Here is a 25,747-nt window from a genome sequence, read left to right on the forward strand (position 1 = left end):
TACTTCTACGTTTTCCTTTTCCCGGATCCCACCCACGCCATTTATAATAGTGGGAAATAGCTTTAGGATGATGGTGCTAATGATTCCATGTCGCTTTGTGTGTGTGTGTGTGTGTGTGTGTGTGTGTGTGTGTGTGTGTGTGTCCATATTCGTACTTCATTTGTGCAAGTTTATCAGTTTTTACATCGTCTGAAGTTTTTTTTTCTTTTCTTTTTTTTTTTTTTGTCACGTCCTCCCAGAATGAACTCCGACATTTAGCCCCAGGCATTACGAGTTTATAAGACAGACGTTTTAATGGATCGTTAAATGTGTGGATAAATAAGCAAATATAGTATAAATGATGTAGGAATTAGTAGACATATAGAAAAAGATAACATTCATGGGTAGAGATAATATGGATAGATAACGTAGATAAAAGTTTGTGTCGTAAAATCGGGGCACTCTATTTTATTCCAGGTACTGCCAACTGATTGTATTTACCGGGGCGTGTGTTATAGGGCCTGAGAGTGTCAATACCGTTACCATTAATTCTGTCAGTGGTCGGGATAACTCTTAATACCACGTAACACCAGACGGTTTTATTGATCTGAGAGGGCGTCCTGTGAGCCTGACGAAACAAAAGGTAGACATAAAAGCTCGATATTCCTGGTTTGAACGGCGTAGAGCATCATGTCTGGCTTTATCCGTAGCAAGAGAATTGGGCCGAAGTCACCGAGCGAGTGCGTCCATCCAGCCGTGTTGCCACCAGACAGAATCGCTTGTAACGCCGCACCGCAGTCGTTGTTAGAAATAAGGTTCATGGGTTCACCGTTACGTTATGGCAGTCTTAATTTACTTTCTGTGTATGGTGGACAGAATCCAGACAGTCTTATACGTACTGAATTGGCCTTTACATATATCTCAGTCTTGTTCTCTCTACATGGTTTGTGTGGGAGAAAAAGCATTTAGGTGGTCCTCATAAGTACTGATTTCGCCTTTACGTTATGACAAGGTTATTTTCAGTCCATGGTAGGTGGAGGAGCAAAAATAAAGGCAGTTCTTGTAAAAAGTCAGGGATCTGTTACAAAATATTACAAGTTCCTCCACACATTTGGTACAGACGGTATCGGTTGTAACATCGTCGCACACCCATGACTTAAGTACGGTTCCTGAAGTCACCGTTACGTTATGCCATTAAAAAGAGTACTGACCATGTATTCATTGCGTGTCGTGAAAGGGACGGAAGCAGAACCCTGGAACACCATCTTTGTATTGGCGAAATAATGTGGCATCAACCACTGACTAAAGCTCAAAAAATCTTACAGTCTCCAACGAAACAAAACAGGAAAGGTATCATTACTAACACTCAGACTCCTATGATTCCTTCTCACCTGCATGAAATCGTTTGGCGTTAGCTGAAATAGAGTACTGGAGTTGTTCCCATCATGAAACAGTTAATAGTATTGGTGTTAGGTTAGTCTGTTATCCTTCCCATTTACCACTACCTCCACACCCCGTCCGTGCCATCCCCTGCTGACGTGCTCGTAAAGGACCGGATGTATTTCCTAACTGTTCGTACCTCCATTAGTGTTGGTAGAATAGTTTAATACCAGGGTGCGTGATATTTTTTTTTTTTTTTAGCCTGTCATTTTGTCTCTTTGTCTCTCTGCCTGTCTTCCATCCCTCAGTCTGTCTTTCTAATCTGTCCAGTGATCTGTCTGTGTCTGTCAGTCTGTCTATCTGTATATCTGTTTCTATCCCTCTACCTGTCTGCACGTACATACATACGTACATGTCTATTTATCAGTCTGTCTGTATCACTCTATGTATATCGTTCTGTCGGCTGTATTTGTCGTTCATAAATAGCCCACTAGTTTCTTGCCGTCTTTCGTGAATTTCTCTCTCTCTCTCTCTCTCTCGCATGCGCACGCACACACACACACACACACACACACACACACACACACACACACACACACACACACACAATGAGCCTTGTCGGTGTGTGGGAATGCGTGGGGCCGGATGTAGGTATGTGGAGGGGCGAGGTGTTTTTTCTATCCCAATTTACATGATAGGGGGGGAACGAGGGGGGTGATTGGGGAGGGGAAGGGTGGATTGGGAGGGGGATAGAGGGAGGAGAGAGGAAGGGGTGGGAGGGGTATGGTTATGGGAGAGGGAAAGGATAGAGGGGTGGGAGGAAAAGGAGTGGGATGAAGGTAAAGGGAAAGAGGATTGGGGGAGGGATGGGATGGAGAGATAGATGGGTTGGAGTGGAGGGTAGGGAAATGATAGGAATGGGATGGAAGGGAGAGAAAAGGATAGAAGGATGGCATGAAGGGAAAGCGGGTAAGGATGCGAATGTGAGAGGTGTAAAGTTTGGGAAAATGAGAGAGAGAGAGAGAGAGAGAGAGAGAGAGAGAGAGAGAGAGAGCACAAACAAGGGAAGAGGAAATACGAGAAAGGGAGAGAGGGAGAGAAAAAGAAAAAGCTAGGGTGGAGCGAGGGAGATAAACACAGGGAGAGATAAATAGAGGAAGAACAGAGGCGCAGAGGAGGGAGAAAAAGAGAAGGGACGAGGGAAATGACAAAAAGGAAAGGGGAGAGAAGAGGTAAAAAGGAGAGAGGGTGGAGAGACACGGTGGAGGTGATGGTATGGGAAATGATGTGTGGTTAGAGAGAGAGAGAGGCGGAAATGGATAAGAGTACACGGAAATAGAGCGAGAGGGACGGGAAATGCTGAAAGTTTGTGGCTGTGGAGGTGGAGTTGATGTTATGTGGAGGGTGGAGAGAGTGAGGATGAAGGGTGGAGAGAGTGAGGGAGTTGAGAGTGAGGATGAAGGGTGGAGGGAGTGAGGAAGGTGGAGAGTGAGGATGAAGGGTGGAGGGAGGTGGAGAGTGAGGGGTGGAGAGAGTGAGGGAGGTGGATGGTGAGGTTGAAGGGTGGAGATAGTGAGGGAGGTGGAGGGTGAGGATGAAGGGTGGAGGGTGTGGAGAGTGAGGATGAAGGGTGGAGGGTGTGGAGAGTGAGGATGAAGGGTGAAAAGGGGAGAGAGTGAGAGGTGGAGGGACGGAGAGAGTGGAGGTGTTGGCATCTGAGTCTGAGGTGTGGAAAGAGTGAGGGGTGGAGTGTTTGAATGTGGAAGGGCTGATATTTGTGCGTGGAGGGTGGATAGTGAATGTTAAGAGGGGTGGAGAATGAGTGGGTTGAGGGTAGAATGAAGATGAAAGTGTGGAGAGTGTGAGTGTGGTTGTTGGGTAGAGTGTCAGCGTGGATGGTAGAGTGAGAAGTGGGGTTAGAGGGAGTTAATCCGGAGGATGGAGAGGAGTAGATAATTGGGGAATAAGAATGGAGGATGGGAGGTGGAAGTGTATATTTATGGAGTGAAGGGTGGACGAAGAGAAAAATACTTGAGAGTAAGAAGAGAGGAGACAAGACAGAGGTAGAGTGGAAAAATCTGGTGGAAGATTACGGCATGGGAAAGTGGAGGGATTGGGTATGAATGAATGGGTGGAAGAGAAAGAGTGAACGATATGAATGACAGGCGAAGTTGGAGGGATTGTAGTAGGAGGTGGAGTAAAGGAGAGGGAGAGAGAGGCGGTAGAGTAAAGGATAGAGATGGAAGGATGGCAGGTGGAGGGTTGTTGGGTGGGAAGGTGAGTGTGGCAATGTGGAAGCGGAGGGTAGACGGTGAACTGGTGAATGGAGAAGATGGAAGGATGGAAAGGTGGGTGTGCGAAGTTGGGGGTGGAACGAGCTGAAGATCGAAGAATTGTAGGGTGTGTGTGGAAAGAATATTCAGGCAAGTAGAGTAGAAACTGAAGGAATAGAGGATGGATGGAAGGGGTGGAAGATTGGTCTTGAAAGTGGAAGGTTAAGGAGTGGAAGGCGGAGAACAAGAGGTAGAAAGTGGATGCTGGAGGGTAAAAGTGGTGGATGAAGGGTGGAGGGGTGGAGGGCGTCGGCGGCTGCGCTTGAATTGAACACGTTTTTGTACTAGATTTTTTTGTTACGGGTGAGTTGTCAACCCGTGGTGGATCACTCCCCCTCGTAGTCAGGGAAGAGAAGGGGAGGAGAGGGGAGGGGAGGGGTGGTGGAAGGGGAGGGGAGCAGGAATGTATGGGAGGGGAAGGAAGTGAAGGGATGGCAGGGTAAGTTTAAAAAGGACGGGAGACACGGGAAGGTTGTACGCAGACATGTTTTTGGGTTGACATTTTTGTCAGTGACATGGGAGAATCAGCAGCAAGCGGGAAGACGCACAATTACTCGTACATCGCAATCATAATTACATCACCAGAGCGATACCTGAATAGTGATGTTCAGCTTGTCCTTATTAAATATCGGAGTTAGGGAAAGGTCTGGATGATGATATAGCTGCTATATTTACATTTATTCGCTGCATCTTAAAGGGGGTGTAGTAAAATCAGTAAAATTGTATAGATGATATGAATGGTGAAAATACCTAGCTACAAAAGCTCAGTGGGTCCGTCAAAGCTGAGTAATGTTTCTTTCGTTAGCCAGAACAAAATACAAACAGACAGCTTGGTGTTGAAAGTCTAACTATTCCTTAGGAACAGTGGGAAACAATAACTGCTGTAAACTAATAGGCCGTGACACCTGTGGAGCCTCTTCATTACAGGTTCGTCACAGAGATTGATATTACGTCCATTGAGGCGTGTTATTGCCGAGGTCCATTGCCTTCACCACTCACGCCCTCCCACCCACCCACCCACCCACCCCTCAGGAATATTGAAGTGGATGACAAAGTGGGGGGACAGAGTGGAGGAGTACTTGGGTATGGGAGGCTTGCATTGACGGTAAAGAGGTCATGAGTCGTCGAGAAGTACGTAACATGATCAAAAGTTCCCCTACCTTTCTCTGCCAGTTATGACGATGGAAGGAGTTACATGGAATATTTAGATCTGCTAGAAATATGAAGTACACTACAAAAGAGTATGGGATGGAAGGATATTTTCTGACGTTCTGGAAGGAATGATAAACATGGAAGACAGAACACAATGCTGGCAGAGGATTGTCGACGAACTTATGATAGTACATGGGGAAGGGTGGCTTAGTGTGCTGGGAGGAAGAGTGATGAGTTGTGAAGGAGTACACGGGAGAGAGCAGCATAGAACATCTGGAGAGAGTGGTGATAAAATTGTAATGTATGGGTGAAGCTGGCATAGTCAGTTGCGAAAGAGTGGTGGGGAGTTGCAAAGGAGTACGTATGGGAGAGTAGCTTAGAAAAGGTAGGGGGTAGCTGTGATGAGCAGTGAAGTATATAGGAGAGGGTGACTTAATATTTTGGAAGTGAGTAGTGGTGAGCTATGGATAATTACAGTATATGAGGAAGAGGTAGTAAACTGTGACGTGTGAGAGGGCGGCTTAGTGTATTGAGACTGGGGTGAATTGCGACATGAAAAATTTGGAGGTATCTCAGTCGTGGCCATTTAGGTGAATTCTGTAATTTGGAGATAAGCGTGGACAGATAAGCAGACAAATGCAGATAGCCTTAACTCAACAGTGGTAGCGTATTTTTGTTTATTGTTCTTTCTAGCGCCAGACGAATTAATTTAGGAAAACCATCTCACACTGAATGGGCTAAGAAAGACTACACTTTGTCTCGAGTTGGAAGAGTCGGTTCAAACTTATATAATAAAATCGTCTGAAGGTAGGAAGAAAAAAAATATGTCCTGTGATTGGAGTAGTGAACCCTAGGCCATCCCGATTGGTAATTAGGAGGTCAGTTTTGGTGGTTCATTAATTATAATCCTATTAACCGCCTCATGTTAGTCATACGAGGCTAACAACCGAGAGGAGGGCCAAAAAGGCTGGTCAGCTCTTGTTTGTATTATTGGATGGGTTATGCACATGAATTAACCCATACCATTACAGTGCCTTCATGTATGTATGTATGGATGGATGGATGCAAGGGTGGTTAGAGTACAAATTACCAATACGAAGGCAGTACTTCGTGGATAGATGGATGGATGGATGAATGAGTGGATGTATGTATGTATGTATGGGTGCAGGGATGAATGGATGGATGGATGAATGGATGGATGCAAGGATGAATGGGGTGGGAGGGTGAATGAACTGACGGATGGATGGAAGTATGGATGGCTGGATGGAAGAGGGGGAAGTTTATGCACATGAATTACGAACACAAAACACTATACCCTCACACCACCAAACCCGAATTCAGCGCATTAAGCGAGCGATTCAGAGAGAGAGGGAGAGAGGTTGAGGGAGCTTGTTATCCCACTTCAGCCCAATGATGACGCTTTTTTTTATCGTATTCTTTCTACCGTCAGACGATTTTTATTCAGCTTAGGATCTCATTGAAGGCGTTAACTAAGGCTATACTGTATCTGTCTCCTCCAGTTCGAAAAGTCACTCAGCTTCAAAAAAATAATAATAAAAAAGATAGCAAGAGCAAAAAATGTACTTCATCGGAGTGAAGGGGTTAATTAGTAAATAACCCTTTCAGTACGATGGCGTCTTTTGTACTTTATTCTCTCCGTTACCTGGCGATTTTATTAACCTCTGTAATGAAGGGGTTAATAAAGGCATGTAACCCCTCCAGTTCCAAACGATTCCAATGAACTGAATAAAAAAAAATAAAGAAAAATCTATTCCTTATTTCACCTTAATTTGACATAGATTTCGCTCCTTTTACAGCATATTTCACGGAGCTCAGTGGAAAAAAAAAAGAAAAGAAAATACTCCAGCTCTGCACCCTTTCCACAGCACTTCTTCGTGACTAGCAGCACATTCTACTGTAAATATACAGTTACAGCTCAGCGTTCAAGATGGAGGGATAGCAATTTTACGCCTAGTTAAACTGAACAGAGTAAAGTTAATATGAAATGCAGCAAGAACAGAATAATGGCCGTCGTAGTGAAGGGGTTTAATTATGAATATGTACCCCGTGGATCTATTAAGTGGGGCTAAAAAAGGTCAGGCAGGTGTGGTGATTAATTAGGTCATTGTTTTCTTTAGCCTTAATGACACTGAATTAATTACATTATGTGTGTGTGTGTGTGTGTGTGTGTGTGTGTGTGTGTGTGTGTGTGTGTGTGTGTGTGTGTGTGTGTGTGTGTGTGTGTGTGTGTGTGTGTGTGTGTGTGTGTGTGTGTGTGTGTGTGTGTGTGTGTGTGTGTGTGTGTGTGTGTGTGTGTGTTTGTGTGTGTACAGATAAAATGTGTGTAATGGTAAAATGCACGATGGTTAAAATGTGTCTGATCTAGGAGAGTAATGAGGAAGGAGAGGGGAAAGAGAGGATGAGGAGGAATAAGGAGGATAGGAAGAAGAGGAGGAGAAGGGAAGGGTAGCAGAAGAGACAAGAGGAGAAAAGGGGAGAGAAGAAAGCATAAGGGAAGGTAGGAGAAAAAGTAAGAAAGAGAAGAACAGAGTGGAAAGGGGGGAAAGGAAAAGAGATACAGAAACGGAACAAAGGAAAGTGAAGGGAAACAGGGAGGAGTTACTGAAAGGAAGTGGAGGAATGGAGATAAAAGCACAGACTGAGAGGAAGAGGATAGAAGGAGGAGGATTAAAGTGTGGGAACAGACAAATGGAGAGGAAGGTATAGGAACAATATGAGAGAGAGAGAGAGAGAGAGAGAGAGAGAGAGAGAGAGAGAGAAGCATTGGGGATAAAAGAGAGAGGGGAGAGGGATTACTGCGTGTTGTATAAATAGTTTTTTTTGGGTAGAGATGATCCATTTAGCCGTAATGGGGGAGGGGAGAATGCAGAGAGGGGAGAAAGGGGAGTTTAGAGGGAGGGGAGAGAGGGGAGTATGGGGGGAAGGGAGAGAGAGGGGAGTATGAAGGGAGGAGAGGCGAGGCAACTACGCGGGGGAGGGTAGAGATGGGATGAAGGGAGGGGAGGGAAGGTGAGAGAGGGGCAGCATGTAAGGGAGAGGAAATGTGTTGGGGAGAGAGAAGCACTAAGGGAGGGGAGGGGAGGGAAGGTGTGTGAGGGGTAGAGTGTAAGGGAGAGGAGTTGGGTAAGGGAGGGGAATGATGGGAGAGGAAGGAGAGATGGATGGAAGTATGGTGTGAGGGAGGGGAAAAGAGGAGATGGAAAGAGGCAGTGAGAGTGCTACGGTAAACGAGAAGAGAGGAGAGTGAGAGACGTAGGCTTGATGTGAGGAGAGGAGAGGAGGGGAGTGAGAAGAGGGGTAAGAGGAGGAGAAGAAAGGTAAGTGAGGAAAAAAGGAGAGTTGAGTGGGGGGGAAATAAAGAGGAGAAGTGCAAATGTGAGGAAAAGAGAGAAGAGGCGAGTAAGAGAGGAGGAAGGGGGGAGAGGAGAGGAAGAAGAACGTGGAGAGAGGTGAGAATGAGAGGAGAAGAAAACGAGTGAGAAGAGAAATGAGGATGAAAGGTAAAGAGAGAAGAAGCGTAAAGCGAGGAACATGTGAAAGAAAGCGAGAGAGAGAGAGAGAGAGAGAGAGAGAGAGAGAGAGAGAGAGAGGAGAGAGAGAGAGAGAGAGAGAGAGAGAGAGAGAGAGAGAGAGAGAGAGAGAGAGAGAGGAGATACGAGGAGGGAAGAGGAAAGAATAAGATGACAAATGATGAAGAAGGAAAAGAAAATACAATAAGGAAGGAGAGACACAGGAGGAATAATAAAATGTGAGTGGTGATAAAAGAAAATGAGATGTGATGTGGAGAGAGAGAGAGAGAGAGAGAGAGAGAGAGAGAGAGAGAGAGAGAGAGAGAGACGGTGTAGTGATGGAAGAGGGAGGGGTAATGAAAGGAAGGGAGGGGGAGAAATGTAATTGTTCCTAATGTTTCTGTAATTTACTCTCATCATAATTAACCTCATGTACCACCAAAACAAGTACCACCACCACAGCCACACCTCCCGCCACACCTGGTATCATCACCACCACACCTATCACCACTCTCTTACTAGCACTATCATCACACCTATCACCACTGCCTCCATACTTACCAAAATGACCGTCACCACACTTTTAACGTCATATCTACCACCACCACTCCTGTCAACAACACTTACATGACATCTTTCTTCATATCTCCCACCCCCTCATCTACCACCACTGCTACTTGGACTACCAAAATGACTACTACCATTACTACAAGCATCGTATTTGCCACTTACCATAATATCACTCCTTTCATCACTGCTACCATCACACCACCTACTAACCTGTCTAAAACTACCACACACCACACCTACCACCACCTCTAGTACCCTACCACAACATCTTCCTTCTTAACATGACACCTACGATACCACTACAGCTACAGCCACATTTTCTAATACATTCCCTATAGGTCTTTCACCTTAACCTGGCCCAACTTTTCGTAATTTGGTAACTTATTCCACGTAGCTAAATGGAAGAAAAATGTGCTGCGGATCTATTAACTTGTTCACAGCACTTTTTCGTGACTCGTATCGTATATCAGTATTGATTTTTTTTTTACAGCTAAGTATTCAAGATGAAGAGGTGGCAGTTTTAGGCCAGGTTGGAATAAAAAGAGTATAGTATCAGTCACCACACATATCACCACCTGTCATCACCTATCACCACACCTGTCACCACACTTGTCACCACCGGTCACCACACCTGTCACCATCTATCACCACACTTATCACCACCTGTCACCACACCTATCATCACCTGTCACCACCTATCATCACACCTGTCACCACTCATCATCACTTATCATCACCTGTCATCACCTATCACCACATGCAGCATCACAAGTAACACCACCCTATCACTTACCTCAGCCACGGCCCCCTCCACCTCTTGCACCCATACATGAATCTCAGCATAGCAAAATAACCCACACACAACTGAAGCCCCACAACACACACACACACACACACACACACACACACACACACACACACACACACACACACACACACACACACACACACACACACACACACACACACACACACACACACACACACACACACACACACACACACACACACACACACACACACACACTTCCATAACTGCACCTGTCTTTTAGATACTGGTATGCATTTTACTCTCTCTCTCTCTCTCTCTCTCTCTATTGTGTTAATACTGTGAGGTGATTGGCCGATATGAAACGAGGGCAGCGTATGAGACTGACTAGGAGAGTGGGTGAGAGCGGAGTTGATTAGAGATGAAAAATGTATCCGTGTTTTTCATAGGAGGCTCCGTAGCATCTCTTCCTTAGCGATTTATTTTGCATATTACACCTTAACATTCTCTCTCATTCAGAAATAACATATAAGAGGATACTGAGGGTTAAAGTCCAAAATAAATCGCTAAGGACGAGGTGTTACGTAATCTCCAGCACCACTTAGAATACGACCCCTGATGCGAGACCGAGACCGAGGTGGAGGGAGGATGGGATCATTGCATGTTATCTATTTTTTGTTTATATATGATTTTTTTTTTTGTATGAGAGCCATTTAGTCGTGGGAGAGAGCTTGTTACAGAGAATGATCGAAATAACTGAAGGTCCATTTGTCGAGGCCACCCCTAACAAGAAGCGGTGTCAGTCAAGGAGATAGACAGTCATTATCTACCTATACCCATGTGCGTCTGTCGTCAATAACTATCTGTCTATCTGTATGTTTTTATGTATCTATCATTGCCTATCTGTTTGTCTAATATAATGGGCAGCAGCATAGCAATGACCTGCATGACACTCAGCACAACAAGCAGCTGTTGACATAAAAGATGATACAGTACTCAATACAGTGAACAATATAACAGCAGGCCACGCGATATCCCACAGGGTTACTAGCCAGGCAGGGGAAGGACACAGACCCCGGTAGGAAACTGAGGAAATGATCGATACAATAACCTTTTTAATTACAGCTTTACAGGATAATGTGTATTGGGCTCAAAGACCGATGTGTCCCACAGCGCACCGTGGATATTATTACGAAATATCCAAAAGGCGAAAGATTTCTGCCGAATTTAACCTAACATAATGTAATCAAGACTAAACCAAGCCTAGTCTACTTTATCCTAACTTCACCTAACATAATCACATATGTTGGGATAGCTTAGTATATAATAGTCTGAGGTAGATTAAATTAGGTCAGGTTAGCTTGAAATAGTAATTCACCTTTGATTGGGAGTTTTCGCTTGTTGGTTGTTTAGTAAAAACGTCCTCAATACGTTGTGGTCGCTTAGCCTGTAAGAAACGTCCACGATGCGTTATGGCACTTTAAGTCTTTGACTTCATCGTTATGCAGTATAGCCTACACACACACACACACACACACACACACACACACACACACACACACACACACACACACACACACACACACACACACACACACACACACACACACACACACACACACACACACACACACACACACACACACACAAGTTTATAGAGAGAGAGAGGGGGAGGGAGGGAGAGAGGAATTAACCCCTTCAAAACTCACTCACCCCGGCAGGTCCAGAGCCTCAAAGACGGCCAGGATGTCCTCGAAGTCTGTCATCCCGGGCACGTTCATGGCTACCTGAGGTCAGAGCGCACACACGGAGCTCAGGAGGTCATTCACGGTGCTCAGGAGGTTACACACACACAGGTTAGTCAACTGTGAACGCGTGACCTGTTGCTGTCTCCTACTCTCTCTTATCTTTCTTTCTCCTTCCATCCCTCTCCGCAGCTTCAGGAGTTTTCCGTGTTAGTTTTTTTTTTCTTTCTTTCGGTTTTCCGTTTTATTTGGTTCTCTGTTCATGTAAGTTGATAAAGATATCTTTTTTTATACCTCACCCCATCCTTAGGTGAGAAAAAGGAAGAGATGATGATGTTTCACAGTTATGTACATTTTTCTTCATTTTTTCTTCCCTTATATCTTACAGTGTTTTTTTTTCCTCACTGTTTCTACTATCGATATTTTATTTGGTTTGCTGCTCACGTGAGTTGTTGACAATATTCGCATATGTGGAGTTCATGCAGTTTTATATTGATTTCCCCTTCGTAACTGATTTCCATTTTTTTTCGGTTTCTGTTGTTTCTCTTGTATTATTTACTTGGTTTGCCGTTCATGTACGACGGCGAAGAAGAGTTTTTATTACAGCCGTTATAATTCTGTTTTAATTAATTTTCTGGGTGAGATGGTGATAATAACTTTCTTACATTTTTTCCTGAATTTAATCAGTTTTCCTTTCAAGCTGATAAATATTTGACTTTCTTCCTTTCTTCATATTATATTTTCTTTGTTGCGTAAAAGTACTCCGTTCTTAGTTTCGTGTCGGTGTTTTTGCCAAATTATCATAATCCTGTCTCCTAGTGCGTTTGTTGACCGGGTGACCTGCGTCGCGACGTCAAAGGGGGGAGGGATGGAGGATAAAGAAATTGACGTAATGAGCAAAGGGATATGTGGGATGGAAATTTGATGGGCGATGGGATTCAGAAAAGTTGACCTTGTGATGGTGGATGTTGTGGCATTCATGGTTTTAGCGCAGTGAAGGCCTTTTTTTTTTTTTTTTTTTTTTTTTTTTTTTTTTTTTCAATAATCCTTCAAAAATCAACGTGTCTGAGGGGTGTTTAGAAATGGGCGTGGGGGCAAAGAAATGGGTGCTGTGAGCTGGATCTGTGGTGGGAGGTGGAGAGGGACCCTGAGAGTGTACCCTGTGGTAATGGGCTCTGTATGGGTAAAGGCTTGAGCCAAGTGAAGGTTTATTTTAGGGTTTTCTAGAACAATAGGCTCGTGTTGGTCTCATTAGTTGGTCATGCGAAAATATACATCCAATACATCATTATCGAAGCCATTTGTTCAGGTACCGCGATACTGTAGTGAACAAGCATATGCACGGAGAATAGCCAGTCACTTTATTTAGAAGTTTCACCACCCAAAAACCTTCATCGTCTACTAAAAAGCCCTGAGTTCCCCCCTTCTCTGTCACTCTTCGCGCTCTCTGGTCGCACATATATGCCACCCTCGCTGTCATTAACCATCATTTTCCAGTGAATTTCTGCCTGGCGTTTAAGAAGAGTGAGAGTGGGGGTGGGATGGGTGACTGAGTGAGTGGAGGAGGTGAGTTTGAGTGGGTGGATGGATGGGTAGAAATGGATGATGAGGGTGAGGAGGTGTGTGTGTGTGTGTGTGTGTGTGTGTGTGTGTGTGTGTGTGAGAGAGAGAGAGAGAGAGAGAGAGAGAGAGAGAATTTCGATAATATAGAAACCATAACTGAATGGGGTTTACATATATAAAGCTTATTTTGAGAGAATTGAAGGTGGATATGTGCCTGGAGAATATCAGGAATTTATTTTGGTTAGGAGAGGTTGATTTTAGAATGGTGGGGAAATTAATACATTGTTTTGAAGGTACGTATTTAGCCTGATATACTGAGTGTTGTTGATATTCGCGTTATTATTAAGGGAATTTGGTTTGGCAGGTAATACAAGTGGAGTTAATACACTTTTTTTTTTATTATTATTATATGCCCTCTTTTTGTAGGTTCATCTTTGACTAGTGTATGTTGAAGAAATTAATACGCCATTTGAATTTATTCGAGATTACAAGTGATAAATAAATATCTTTTGTTTTTGAGGGACAGAATTAATTTTAGCATACAAGAAATTGCCCTTAGGAAGTTTAAGGTACCGAAATTCCAGGTGAAAAATACCACGGTAAATACAAAGTTCGAGTGAGTGAGTGAGGGAGGTGAGGAGATGGGACGGGAGGTCGAGATTGGCTGGAAGGTGGATATACAGTAAATAGGCCTTTATGGGGAAGAAATTAACCCCTTCACCCAGATGCCGTCTTTTTCATGTTTTATTCTTGTTGACACCTGACAGTTGATTTAGCATTTCGGAGAGTGGGAAAAAAGGTCTGGATGATGATGATGATAGTTTTGCAATAAAAGGATCAGAAAGACTTTATTTAACTCATCCACTGTGAAAATTCTCCTTCCTCAGAGCAGAATCAGATGGTCAGGTGGTGGGAAGAATGAAACGAAAAGGCCGTTCTGGAGGTGAAGGAGCTTATGCAGTGTTTGCATGAGAGGGGTGGGATGTGGACAGGTTTGTAGGGAATAAAATTAATGCATTGTTTGGTCTTGTAAAACAGAAGCGTTGGTATTATATGGCGAGAAAACATAATCGTTTATATCAGAGAACGTGTTTTTGTTTTTTAATTCTATTTTCTATTTTATTCTTGATACCACCAGATGATACTACTCAATTGAAGGAAGATCTCTAGTAGTGAAGAGGCTGATGAAGACTATATCTAACTTGTGCGACTTGAAAAGAGTCTGCTGAAGTATCTATAGTAGTGAAGGAGATATAGAGGCTATATATCACTCCTAGAGCTAGGCCTAACAGTATAGTCTGGGGATAGCAAGAGTAAAGCATAAAAGACGCATTCGTGTTGAAGTTAATATTCAAGATTGTGCCAGATCGCTCTTTCGTAACCTTTCGTAGTAAACTCATGCCAGAAATGTCGAAGATTACATGCTGATGCTCGTGAGTTGTGAGGCTTCGTACGATAACAGAAGCTGGATTATATAACTGTGTTCGTAGTTCTCGTATTTATATCACCCTCATATTGTAACTCCATCTCTAGTCACCACTCTCACCAGTTTTTTAATTTCCACCACATCACCACATCATCATCTCACCTGATTATTACCCTCCATCACCGCTCTCTTAATTTCTATCTCACCATTGTATCACCTTCTCATCCTTTCACCACCAGTTTGTGTAATCATCTCATTAGATTACCACACTTTAACGCCACTGTCACAATCCTCAGTATCGCATCACCATCTCATCTTTCACCATCAATCTGTATCACCATCTCCCCGTATCACCACTCAGCATCACCACCATTTACCTACATTGAAAAAAATCACAGCCTCACGTCACCATCTCACCCTATCACCGTCCTTTATCACCAGTAATCAGTCACCATCTCATCACTTCATCACATCACCTAGTCACCACCTCGTATCAGCACTTCATTCTCACCAACCACCACCTCCCCACTCCGGCCACCACCACAACAGCACCACCACTACCACCGTCACCAACACAATGAACAAGTTGAAATGCAAGGGAACGTCTAAGGCTTCATCGCTGAGAGAGAGAGAGAGAGAGAGAGAGAGAGAGAGAGAATGCTGATCTTCTGTTTTTAAATTTCACTACAACCTCTAATCGTTTCTTTAATATCACGGTTTATCATTTCACCATTTTTTGCCATTAGTTTCTGTGTCTGAAATGATTATTGAAATTCGGGAAATCAGCGGGGGAAAAAAAAAAAAAAAAAAAAGAATTAGTTCAAATGTTTCTTGTTTTGTTTACAAGGTGCCACTCAGCGGACGTAAGGATTACGTCGTGTGGGGGCCCCTGAGTATGCATCTTGACCGAGTAAATCGCGAAGGAAGCCTCACACACATACAAATCCTCTCTCGCCCGTTTACCCTCCTTATACCTTCCCCCCCAGCACCTTCCCGTGCATCTACCCCTACCCTATCTTCTCTCCCTCCATCTTTCCCCATCTCCCTCCTCAACCTCCTTCCATGACCTATCCTCTCTATCCTCCTTTCCCTCACCATTTTCTTCCCCTTCTTGCTCTCCATCGTGTGTTTGGCTCTCTACCCATTCCATCTCTGCCTTTTCATTCTCAGCCTCCCTCCCTCTTTTTCTTACTGTTTTTTAGCTTTTCCTCTACCCAGTCCCTTTTTACCTTCCTTTTCATCTCTGCATTTACCTTTCCCTCCTGTAGTTCCTCCTTTTCTTCCTACGTCCCCATGCCCCCACCCTTCCTTCTGTGCTCCTCTCCCTACCAGCTTTCCTTCCCTTACTCTACCCCTCCTCCCATTATTACTCCCCATTGTCTTGTCATATTTTCTTTCCATCATCTCGCTCCTCTCAACCCGACCTCCCCCTGTCCCTCCATTCTCTCCATTTTCTCCCTTTCTTTCTCATCGCTCCCCGTCCTCTATTTCTCTCTTCCCTCTTGTATCCCCGCCTCCCTCCGACATCTCCCTCATCTCTCTCCCTTACTTTCTCCGGCCCACTCCGTCATCTCTCCCCCTCCCTCTCTCCCCACCAGCTTTTCTCTCCCCTCTCCAGTTTTTTGCCTGCAGCTTAGTGGTGATTTATCTGCCTGCCCAGCAGAGAGTGACTGGACGTGACTGCGGCGACACTACGGCGGTGAAGCTCCACATAGAATGCCAGTCATGAATGCACCCAAACCTTTATTATATATACGAGTAATATTATTCAAGGCTCCCAGACTCTTTGTACCTACAATTTTTTTTTTTTTTTTTTTTTTTTTTTTTTTTTTGTGTGTGTGTCCGACTCTGGGCAAAGGCTTCAGGGCCTATATCTCGGGGGCAGTATCCTATCCCAAGGCCCAGTAGTCCTCCTACACCTCCACATGTCACCACTTCGGCGCTAACACCCACCGTCCATATTGAATACATGCTAGGGCTGTCTCATACAGGACTGGTGTATTGGTATTAGCGGGGGTACTTTTATGACATGTCGGCGGGTCATCTGGTAGATCAGGAAAGTCTGCTTCTATGAAAGTCAAATCCTTAAACTGTTCCCTGCCCCAGCCAGGATTCGAACCTGGGTCCATCCGGACTGCAGGCCGCCTCTTTACCGATTCAGCCACCGCCTCCCCCAAAATAGGGACGTGCGTGTAACAGCGAGGGTTGCATGTCGTAGCCTGGGAAAATCAGTTATGTGTTCACACTTAACCAGTAATATTAAATACAAGCGATTTCTTTGAGAGGTACATGTGTGTTCGTACCTGTTACTGAAATAGGGACGTGGATGCAAAAGTGAACGTTGCGTGTCATGATATAGAGGGAATGTTTTTTCTTAACTCAAGTCTATTTGTACGTAGAACTGAAATACGGACCTAGGTCAGTAAAGTAACGGTTACATGTTGAAGTCTGGGGGAATGTTTGTTCGGTATTTTCCTTGTCGGATACGCGCATATTTTCGCTTTCCACCGTAATCTCATCTCACCAAGAACTGAAATAGGGACCTGGATTGGTAAAGCGACGGTTGTATATGTTGCCCCGTACCGCAAAGTACAACTCAAACATGATGACTCTCGACACATTTCTTTCCCCAATATTCACTTCCTCATCATCTAATCCTTCCTCTGTTCCCCTCCGTCCTTCCAACATGTTGGCAGATCTTACAACATATTTTCCATCCACGCCCCCTCTAGCGCATACCTAAATTGATATAGGGACCTGGATGTGTTACGTAACGGTTTCGGGTGATGTGGATGGCCGAGGAATGTGGATAGAGTACTGATGATAGACCCTGTGGATAGAAGGTGGTCGTACGATCATGTGGATGAAAGAAGGATGCAAGTGATATATGTGTGGATTTTGCAAAGAATGGAAGGTGGTGTAGAGATGTGGATGAGGATAGAACATGGATCGAAGGTGATGTGGATATTGGAAATGGGTGGAAGGTCGGGTGAAATGATTGATGAGTGTGTCTTTTGTCAGGTACGCATTGTTTTCGAGAGAGAGAGAGAGAGAGAGAGAGAGAGAGAGAGAGAGAGAGAGAGAGAGAGAGAGTTACATAAATAGTTATAACTGATGGAGCCATAAAGAATTTGAGTTGTTACATGTGCAAGCGATGATTGATAATAGTTTCACTTGTGATGGTAACTTACAAATATTTGATAGTAATTTACGTGGAATGGAAGTAAGTTTAGCAAAAAATAGCATATATAATTATTTCGTAGATGTTACTTTTTTTTTGTTTTTGCGATGAGATTGGTATAATTATTAAGAACAGTTTAATAATGACAGAAAATATTAACAACGAAAGCGATCAGCCTTGACAAGAAAAATTTTATGTTTATCGACTAACCCCATAATAATTAATAACAACCGTATGAAGGAATATAAATCTGACCAGCGCAATCAAACCTACAGTATCAAGTGGAAAAAAAAGTACATCGGGTAACCCTAACAAGCAAATAAATAAATATATATATATATATATATATATATATATATATATATATATATATATATATATATATATATATATATATATATATATATATATATATATATATATATATATATATATATATATATATATATATATATATATATATATATACTATTCTAATCAGATCGCTATTTCCCATTGGACAAAAGCGCCAACTCACCACACCTACACCTGCCCCATCCCCCTTCAGTACTTCCGGCCCCCCCACAAAATGTGTCATTTCGTACTCTACACGTTTTTATTTTTTTTACTGTGTATTTTTTGTTTGACCGGAAGCAAACGGGCTAATCACGTTTACCCCTCGACCCCAGCTCTGTCAGACGAGTACTCGACCCCAGTTCTCTGTCAGGCGAGTACATTTTGATTATGGTGGTGGTTGTCGTAGGGATGGTTTGTAGTTATAGTCTCTGTATATTAACCACCACGCCGTTATACGATCGACAGCCGTGGATACACCAGCCATAAACCCTGACAGTAGATCAACAACCTCTGATCAACACGCTGGGCAAAGTCTAACTACGTAAAACATGCTATTTCTTGTTATTTGTTCGCTTGACATGAGCCTCACAGATGCCGTGATCATACTTAAGATCAGCTGGCCATGCAGATCTAGTATGTTGACAAAATTACCACGATGGTGGAAGTTTTCCAATCCCTTGCTTATTGTAAAGGTTGTATTCTGACATGCTGCCCACAACTTTACTTGAAACTACACCGAAAGTCCACATACATACCTGTACTACCCAGTCCTGGACATATGGTGTGTCTCTATAATACCTACAGGCCCGTATATACTGCCGATCACCAGTTATATAGGCCCTACTATGTAGACCCGTCATTATATGATTAAAGCTCATTACGCGTGACGTATAACCCCTGAAATAAAGACTCAGTCCGATGTGAACCGGCAGTGCTGTATAAACCCACTGCACGGTATAAAACTAACGACACAATATAAAACTAATGACCCACGACAGGAAACTCACAAACCGATAGACAACTCAGGATCTATCACAAAGCGCTTGTGCTAGTATATGAGCCTAATTTAAAATGGTCCTAACTATAATACCGAGGACAGCATATAGGTCATCAGCCCCTTATAGGGAATTGGGAATCATGAATATAAAATATGTGAACTATATTTAACCACGATCCCATTGGATTTGAAACTCTCAGTCCTTGATTTAAAAAATGCTTGCTGCTCGTACAAATATATACATACATACATACGAGTATATTCAGTGCATACATAGGCTACATACACACATACATACAGCTGATTGGCCGTGCGAATGGGAGAAGGATAGGGAGTGATAACTAACTGGAAAATTGGTACGAGGTTGCATGAGTAAAGCGGAGGATGTGGATACCATGTTGATGAAATGTGGATGCCCAGTCGTGTAGGTGGAAGGGTGGTGGATGGTGATGGGTGTGTGAAAAAAATTGTACGAGCTTTTATGCATGGAAAGTTAAATGGCATATTGTGTGGATGGCTGGTGGTTATGTGGATAATTGTGGAAGGCGGATGTGTGGGTGGATGTTGTTACTACGTGGAGCAGGATGTGGAGTGAGGGTGGATGGCTTACATGATTGTTAGTTCATGTCAGAGAATAAGTGGAGAGAGAGAGAGAGAGAGAGAGAGAGAGAGAGAGAGAGAGAGAGAGAGAGAGAGAGAGAGAGAGAGCAAACTGCTGGGAGTGAAAGAAGAGAATGGGTCTTGAAAGGGGGAGAAAGAGTAAGAAGGAAATGAAGGAAGGAGGGAAGGAGAAGGGATGATGAAGAGGTTATTAAGTGTAGGAGATGAAAGGGGAGCTGAGAGAGAGGAAGGAATGATGAATGGGACGTAGGGGGAAGAAGAAAAAAGATAGGGGAATGAGGAAGGGGAGAGAATGTATTGGAACTAGGGAGAGAAAGGGAAGGAAAGACAAAAGAGGAACTGAAAGGGGGGAAGGTGAGAGCAACGAGATAGATAGACAGGTAAATAGAGAGAGGGGGTGGAGCAGTAAGAAACAAAACAGTTGAGGAAAAAGTTAGGAAGGAAAAGTGGGAGAGAAAACAAGGAGAATGGAGAGAACTGGGGAGGAGGGTGAGGAAGGGAGAATCATGAAAAGAGAGAGAGAGAGAGAGAGAGAGAATGATGAAATGAGAGAAAGAGAAGGGGTAAGAAGTGTGAGAAATTGAACACACAGCACCAAAATTCTCATAAATTAAGTAGTAATAAGCACTTAGCACTTGTAATGGGAGGTAATGGTATGTAATGCTGTACATGCTCATTACATCGTCCTTGAATACCTACTCAGGAAAAAAAAATAAACACATATAACGACAGTGCATGAGTGAAATTTAGTTTAGAAATGAAAAAAAAAAGGGATGAAATTTGAGTAACTTAATTAAAATCAAGAAAATAATAACGATATTTTGCTCGTAAAGTTTAGAACTCGAAACTAAGAAATAGTGATTAATTTTTACTACCGTAAAAAGGTAAAAAAATGATAATAACCATAATAATAACAAAAAAATAGAAGCTTAAAGAAGAAAATGATGAAATTTGGCCATTAAAAATGAGAAACAGGAAGTAAAAAATAATAATGATCGGAAACTAAAAGGTATAAATATAATGGAAAGTAGGAAAATAATGACGTAATTTGGCGATAAAGGTTTGGAAATGGAAAGTTAAAGAATGAAAAAAAAAATAGACGATAAAGAGAACTGGTTTGTAAGGGCGGTAGTGGTGACAATGAGGAATCAGACAATGGATATCGAATGGAGACAATGGGTGGAGGGGACGGAGCGAGGCGAGAGGGAGACAGGGAGGGAAGGAGAGAAGGAGGGGAGGGAGTAGGAAGACAAGAGAGAAAGGGAGAGAGTGTGTGTGTGAGGGAGAAAGTTGGGGAGGGAGGAAAGAAAACGTGTGGGAGAGAAAGGAAAAAGAGAAAGGAGATGTGTGGAAGAGAAAGGGGATGTCTGTAAGAGAGGGAAAAAGAGAAAGGAAGTGTGTGGGAAAGAAAAGAAGAAGAGAAACTGGATGTCTGGAAGAGTGAGGAAAAGAGAAAGGGAATGTGTGGAAGAGAGAGGAAAAAGAGAAAGGATAGGAGATGTGTGGGAGGGTGAGGGTGGAGAGAGTGGGACTGGGGAAAAGTTTATGGTACTGTAGCAAGGTAGGGATGGCGCATGAAGGGAAGGAGAGTGTGGATAGTCAGGATGGGTAACAGAGGAGAGTCGTGGTAGAGAACGTAGACAAGGGAAGGAGGGAGACATAGAAGGGAAGGAGAAAATGCAGAGCGAGGATTGGTCAGGTAGGGAAGGTGAAGGAGAGGTAAGAAGAGAAGTGGGGAAGGAAAGGAGGGAGTGCAGAGTGAGGATAGGTAAGGTGGGAAAGGTTAAAGAGAGGTAATAGGAGAGGTTGGGAAGAGAAGAAGGGAGTGCAGATTGAGGATAGGTAAGATGGGGAAGGTGAAAGAGAGATAAGAAGAGAGATGGGGAAGGGAAGGTGAGTGTGTAGAGAGAGAATAGGTTAGGAAGGGAAGGTGAAGGAAGGGGAATGATGAAAATAGGGAAGAGAAGAGGTGTGTGTTTAAGAACGTGGGCAAGAGACAGAGGAAGGAGATGGGAAGAGAAAATAATTTTAATTATAGTCGTGGGAAGATGGGAGGGATGTGTAAGAGGAAGGGTGTGAGAGAGGCTGAGCAAAGGAAGGGTGGAGGCTATGATGAATTCTGATTGGAAGCGGGAGACCAGAAAGTTGTATATAAGAAAAAATTGGTTATAACAGAGAACGGAGTGAAGGAAGAGAAGATACAAACGAGGTAACTGGGAGGAGAGGTGAAGGCAATAGGGAAAAGGGTAAATGTTTTTACTGTGGAAAAATAAAGAAGGAATTGAATAATAAAGGAAGGAGGAATAGTGGATATTGGTAGAAGTAAATTAAGGATGATAGAAAGGCGAGGAAGGAATACAGTATATGGAGGTTTGCAGGAATTTAGGAAGAAGAGATGTAGAGAATGTAAGAAGGAGGGTAGATAGAAATATACGAACGAGGGCATGTAGAAGTTTTGAAAGTAGAGAAGGAAAGGATATAGGAAGAAGTGAATGATTGAAAATAAGAAGATGGAACTCCAGCAATTTAGGAAGGAACGAAGGGAGGAATATAGGAGGGAAAAAGAGAAGGGATAGAGGTAGGAAGGCGGCAGACAGATTGGATGTAAGGTGATGGATAGCCTTTCTCCCTCGCTTTCATTTTCACACCCCTGCACCTCTCGAACATTTCCATTCCATCCCTCTTCCCCGCAACCTCAGTATTCCCTTAGGTATATGTACAGTATACATCTATATACTGACCACATGTATTTCCTCAGCCACTCCAAGTTTGCCTAGCTATTTAGATTGGTAATAGTTTGTATAAGGAAGAATTTGTGTATTAATTACAAAACGTTTATGACCTAACACAATTTTCATAGGAAACATCCCTTCATTATGAGGGTAGATTAGTATTGCCTTTTATTTCTTTAGACAGAATGGAAGAAAAATGTTCACAACAATAGAGCGTTAATTTAAAAAAAAAAAAAAGTTCCCTGTCACAATGTAGGACTCAATAAACTAAATTTTAAAAAGTCTTTGGAAATTACGCGCCATATTTCCTACCACAACACCAGTGTCCATGGATAATAAATAACACTGATAATACACAGAGAACAATGGGTTACACCTCGACAAAATAACACAATCACCGCGGCGAACTTGACCGAGCCAGTGGTCCTTCAAATTAACGGACAATTGTGCCAAATAATAAATTGTATAAGTCTTGTATATAGGGACGATTTTTTTTTTTTACTTGTTCTTGTTTCTCCAGATGGTTATTTTCAGCTTTGGAGAACTGTAGCATGATGAATAAGTTAATGAAGGCTGTAATCCCCCCAGTTCACCTATAGAGTCGTTTAATTTTATCCCACAGATGGAAGACAGTATGTGCCCAAAAGACGAAACAAAAAGCCATAGATGTATAATCGTATGCAAATGAAGCGATGAAATGAATTGTGAAACCGTACTTACCTGTCAGGGAAATTAGGCGTGACGTTGACAGGTAAATAAAAATCACTCGTCAGGATGTGGTGATGGAAATATTGACAGAATAATAATACATGACGCCACATATTATAGATAAAGATATATATAGTCAAGGGACGTGATAGTAAAAGATAGATTGAAGCTTAATACTTACGTGTCTCATGAACTGGAATTATACATATAAACAAACAGACTGACGACGTGATAAAAAAAAGATAAACAATGGGAGAAGGTAGAGTAGGAGATAAAAAAAAAATGTCACCTACCTGCTATAAGGGTCGAGGTCGATGAGGCAGTCCCTGTAGGCAGAAGGTGAGTGTGTGAGTGAGGGTCATGCAACGCACTCACCTGTCACTCACCTCGCAAGCACACGCAGTCACCACCACGGTATACAGTACAGGCGTGACTACACAGTTGACGGCGGTGCGCTCAGCTCGTACCGTCAACAGTCAGAACATGCAGGCAGCCAGTCAGTCATGTCAGTCTCTCAGTCAGCCAGGTTTCAGTTTAAGTCAAATCAGCCATATTACTCTCTTAGTTAAGTTACAAAGTCAGATAATTCGTATCACTTCGTCAGGTTTCAGTCGTCAGCAAGTCAGCAAGAGATTCTGTTTATAGTTGTTGTTTACGAATTTGTTGTCGAAAATCAGTATTAAAGTCTTGGCTGAGAAACACAAACTTTGCATTTTTTTTTCTCAGCTAACGTCAGATGATTATAATCTGACCAAGAAAACCCACTGCAGCAAAAAGGCTAAAATTTAGACTTATGCGATCAGTTTTGCATTCTCTTCCACTTAACGCCATACGACTTCATACATCCCACTCAAACCCGCGAGAGTCAGAGGGTTAAGTGTTAAACCATCAACCTAGGAGGACGACATATATATATATATATATATATATATATATATATATATATATATATATATATATATATATATATTATATACCCATTCTAACGTCAGGCTATTTTACTCGCCATTAGATGTTTCTAAGACCTAAGAATTAAGTTTTATGCAAGTGTCGCCGTTAATCATCAATACCCATCATAAATTTCGTCAGCACTCAGTTAAGTATCAATAGTTACTCATCATAAGTCTGAAGTTATGTCATCAGTATACTACTGATTAAGAAGTCAGATTATCAATAAACTAGTCCCTAACTAACCTTTAACGAACTAAACACTGACAATCATTGCTTAGTGTTAAGTCGTTTGTATCTTCAAGTATAGTTATCAAGGCAGTCACCATATTATTTATCGATTGATCAGCCACTCTTAATTTGCCACTGACTCTTTTGAATACCCTGTCAGTCAGTCAGTCAGTTAGTCAGTCAGTCAGTCAGTCAGTCAGTCAGTCAGCCAGTCAGTCAGTCAGTCGCCATCATTGTATAGTTAGGCACCGAGTCTGTCAATCAGTCTGTCACGTTATTATTAATCCAACTAGACACCCAATTTGCCAATTAATTAGTTAGTCAACATTTATTAACCGGTACAGTCATGTGTGTATGTAGGAGTGAGTGAGGCTGCATAGTACACACACACACACACACACACACACACACACACACACACACACACACACACACACACACACACACACGTGTGCACGCACGCACGCACGCACGCACGCACGCACGCACGCACGCACACACACACACACACACACACACACACACACACACACACACACACACACACACACACACACACACACACACACACACACACAGTAACGCTTATGTCTTCCCAAACATAAAGTCGTATACAGTCAGGTCACACACACACACACACACACACACACACACACACACACACACACACACACACACACACACACACACACACACATGTTCATTTAATCATGCACGTACTTTCACATACAAAGTTACACAGTTACATACACAATTTCAGTCTCACACAAACAGAAATAAATCCCACAAAATTTCACATACACAAAGAGATATACAAAGACATTCATACGCATTTAACTATAACAATCTCTCTCTCTCTCTCTCTCTCTCTCTCTCTCTCTCTCTCTCTCTCTCTCCACACACACACACACACACACACACACACACACACACACACACACACACACACACACACACACACACACACACACACACACACACACACACACACACACACACACACACAATGCACCTCTTCACGCTCACACACCCCAGTCACAAAACTACGTTACAGTGCATAAGATCAAACGTTTCAAAATCCAAACTACAGAACTCTAGCATACACTCAAGAAGCCACAAATACACAAAATATAAAACAGTCATATACTGTAATAACAACATTTCTAGGTAATCAAAGCTACTAAAATCAAAGTAATTATAGTACTGTACATTAATAAATCCAAGCAGAACATAAATGAAAATAAGGCAATTATTATGTAAGAAAACTGTGCTTCAACTTCTACTGTACTGAATTTTAATTATTATGAACGATGAGGCACACACTACTCAGGTACACAGTGCAGAATTCATACTTGCAGTGGTGACATAAAGGGAAATGTGAAAAATGGCGAGAAAAATTGGACTGTGTGGAGGAAGATGAAATGATGGAACAACATTATATCGTCTCTCATGTTCCTTTTCCATCTCTACCTTTATCCCCAAATATGCTCTCAGTTTTGTTCTCTCTTTACGTTCCCTTCCTTAACTCCTCTCCCTTTTCTACCTT

At 42.8% G+C, this 25,747-nt stretch overlaps 1 protein-coding gene across 1 annotated transcript in view; it reads right to left on the minus strand.

The window, feature by feature from the left end:
- Positions 1-25,747, minus strand: part of LOC145393486 (uncharacterized) — a 281,432-nt gene that overhangs the window by 191,892 nt on the left and 63,793 nt on the right. Inside the window, exon 11 of the mRNA XM_080267606.1 lies at positions 23,316-23,348. Within this exon, the coding sequence (XP_080123732.1) occupies positions 23,316-23,348 (33 nt within the window). The remainder of the gene's footprint in view (positions 1-23,315; positions 23,349-25,747) is intronic.

This window comes from Coenobita brevimanus, chromosome 24 (genome assembly GCF_032717465.1).
Source record: "Coenobita brevimanus isolate Jiangsu-jjx chromosome 24, ASM3271746v2, whole genome shotgun sequence".
Lineage (NCBI taxonomy): Eukaryota > Metazoa > Arthropoda > Malacostraca > Decapoda > Coenobitidae > Coenobita > Coenobita brevimanus.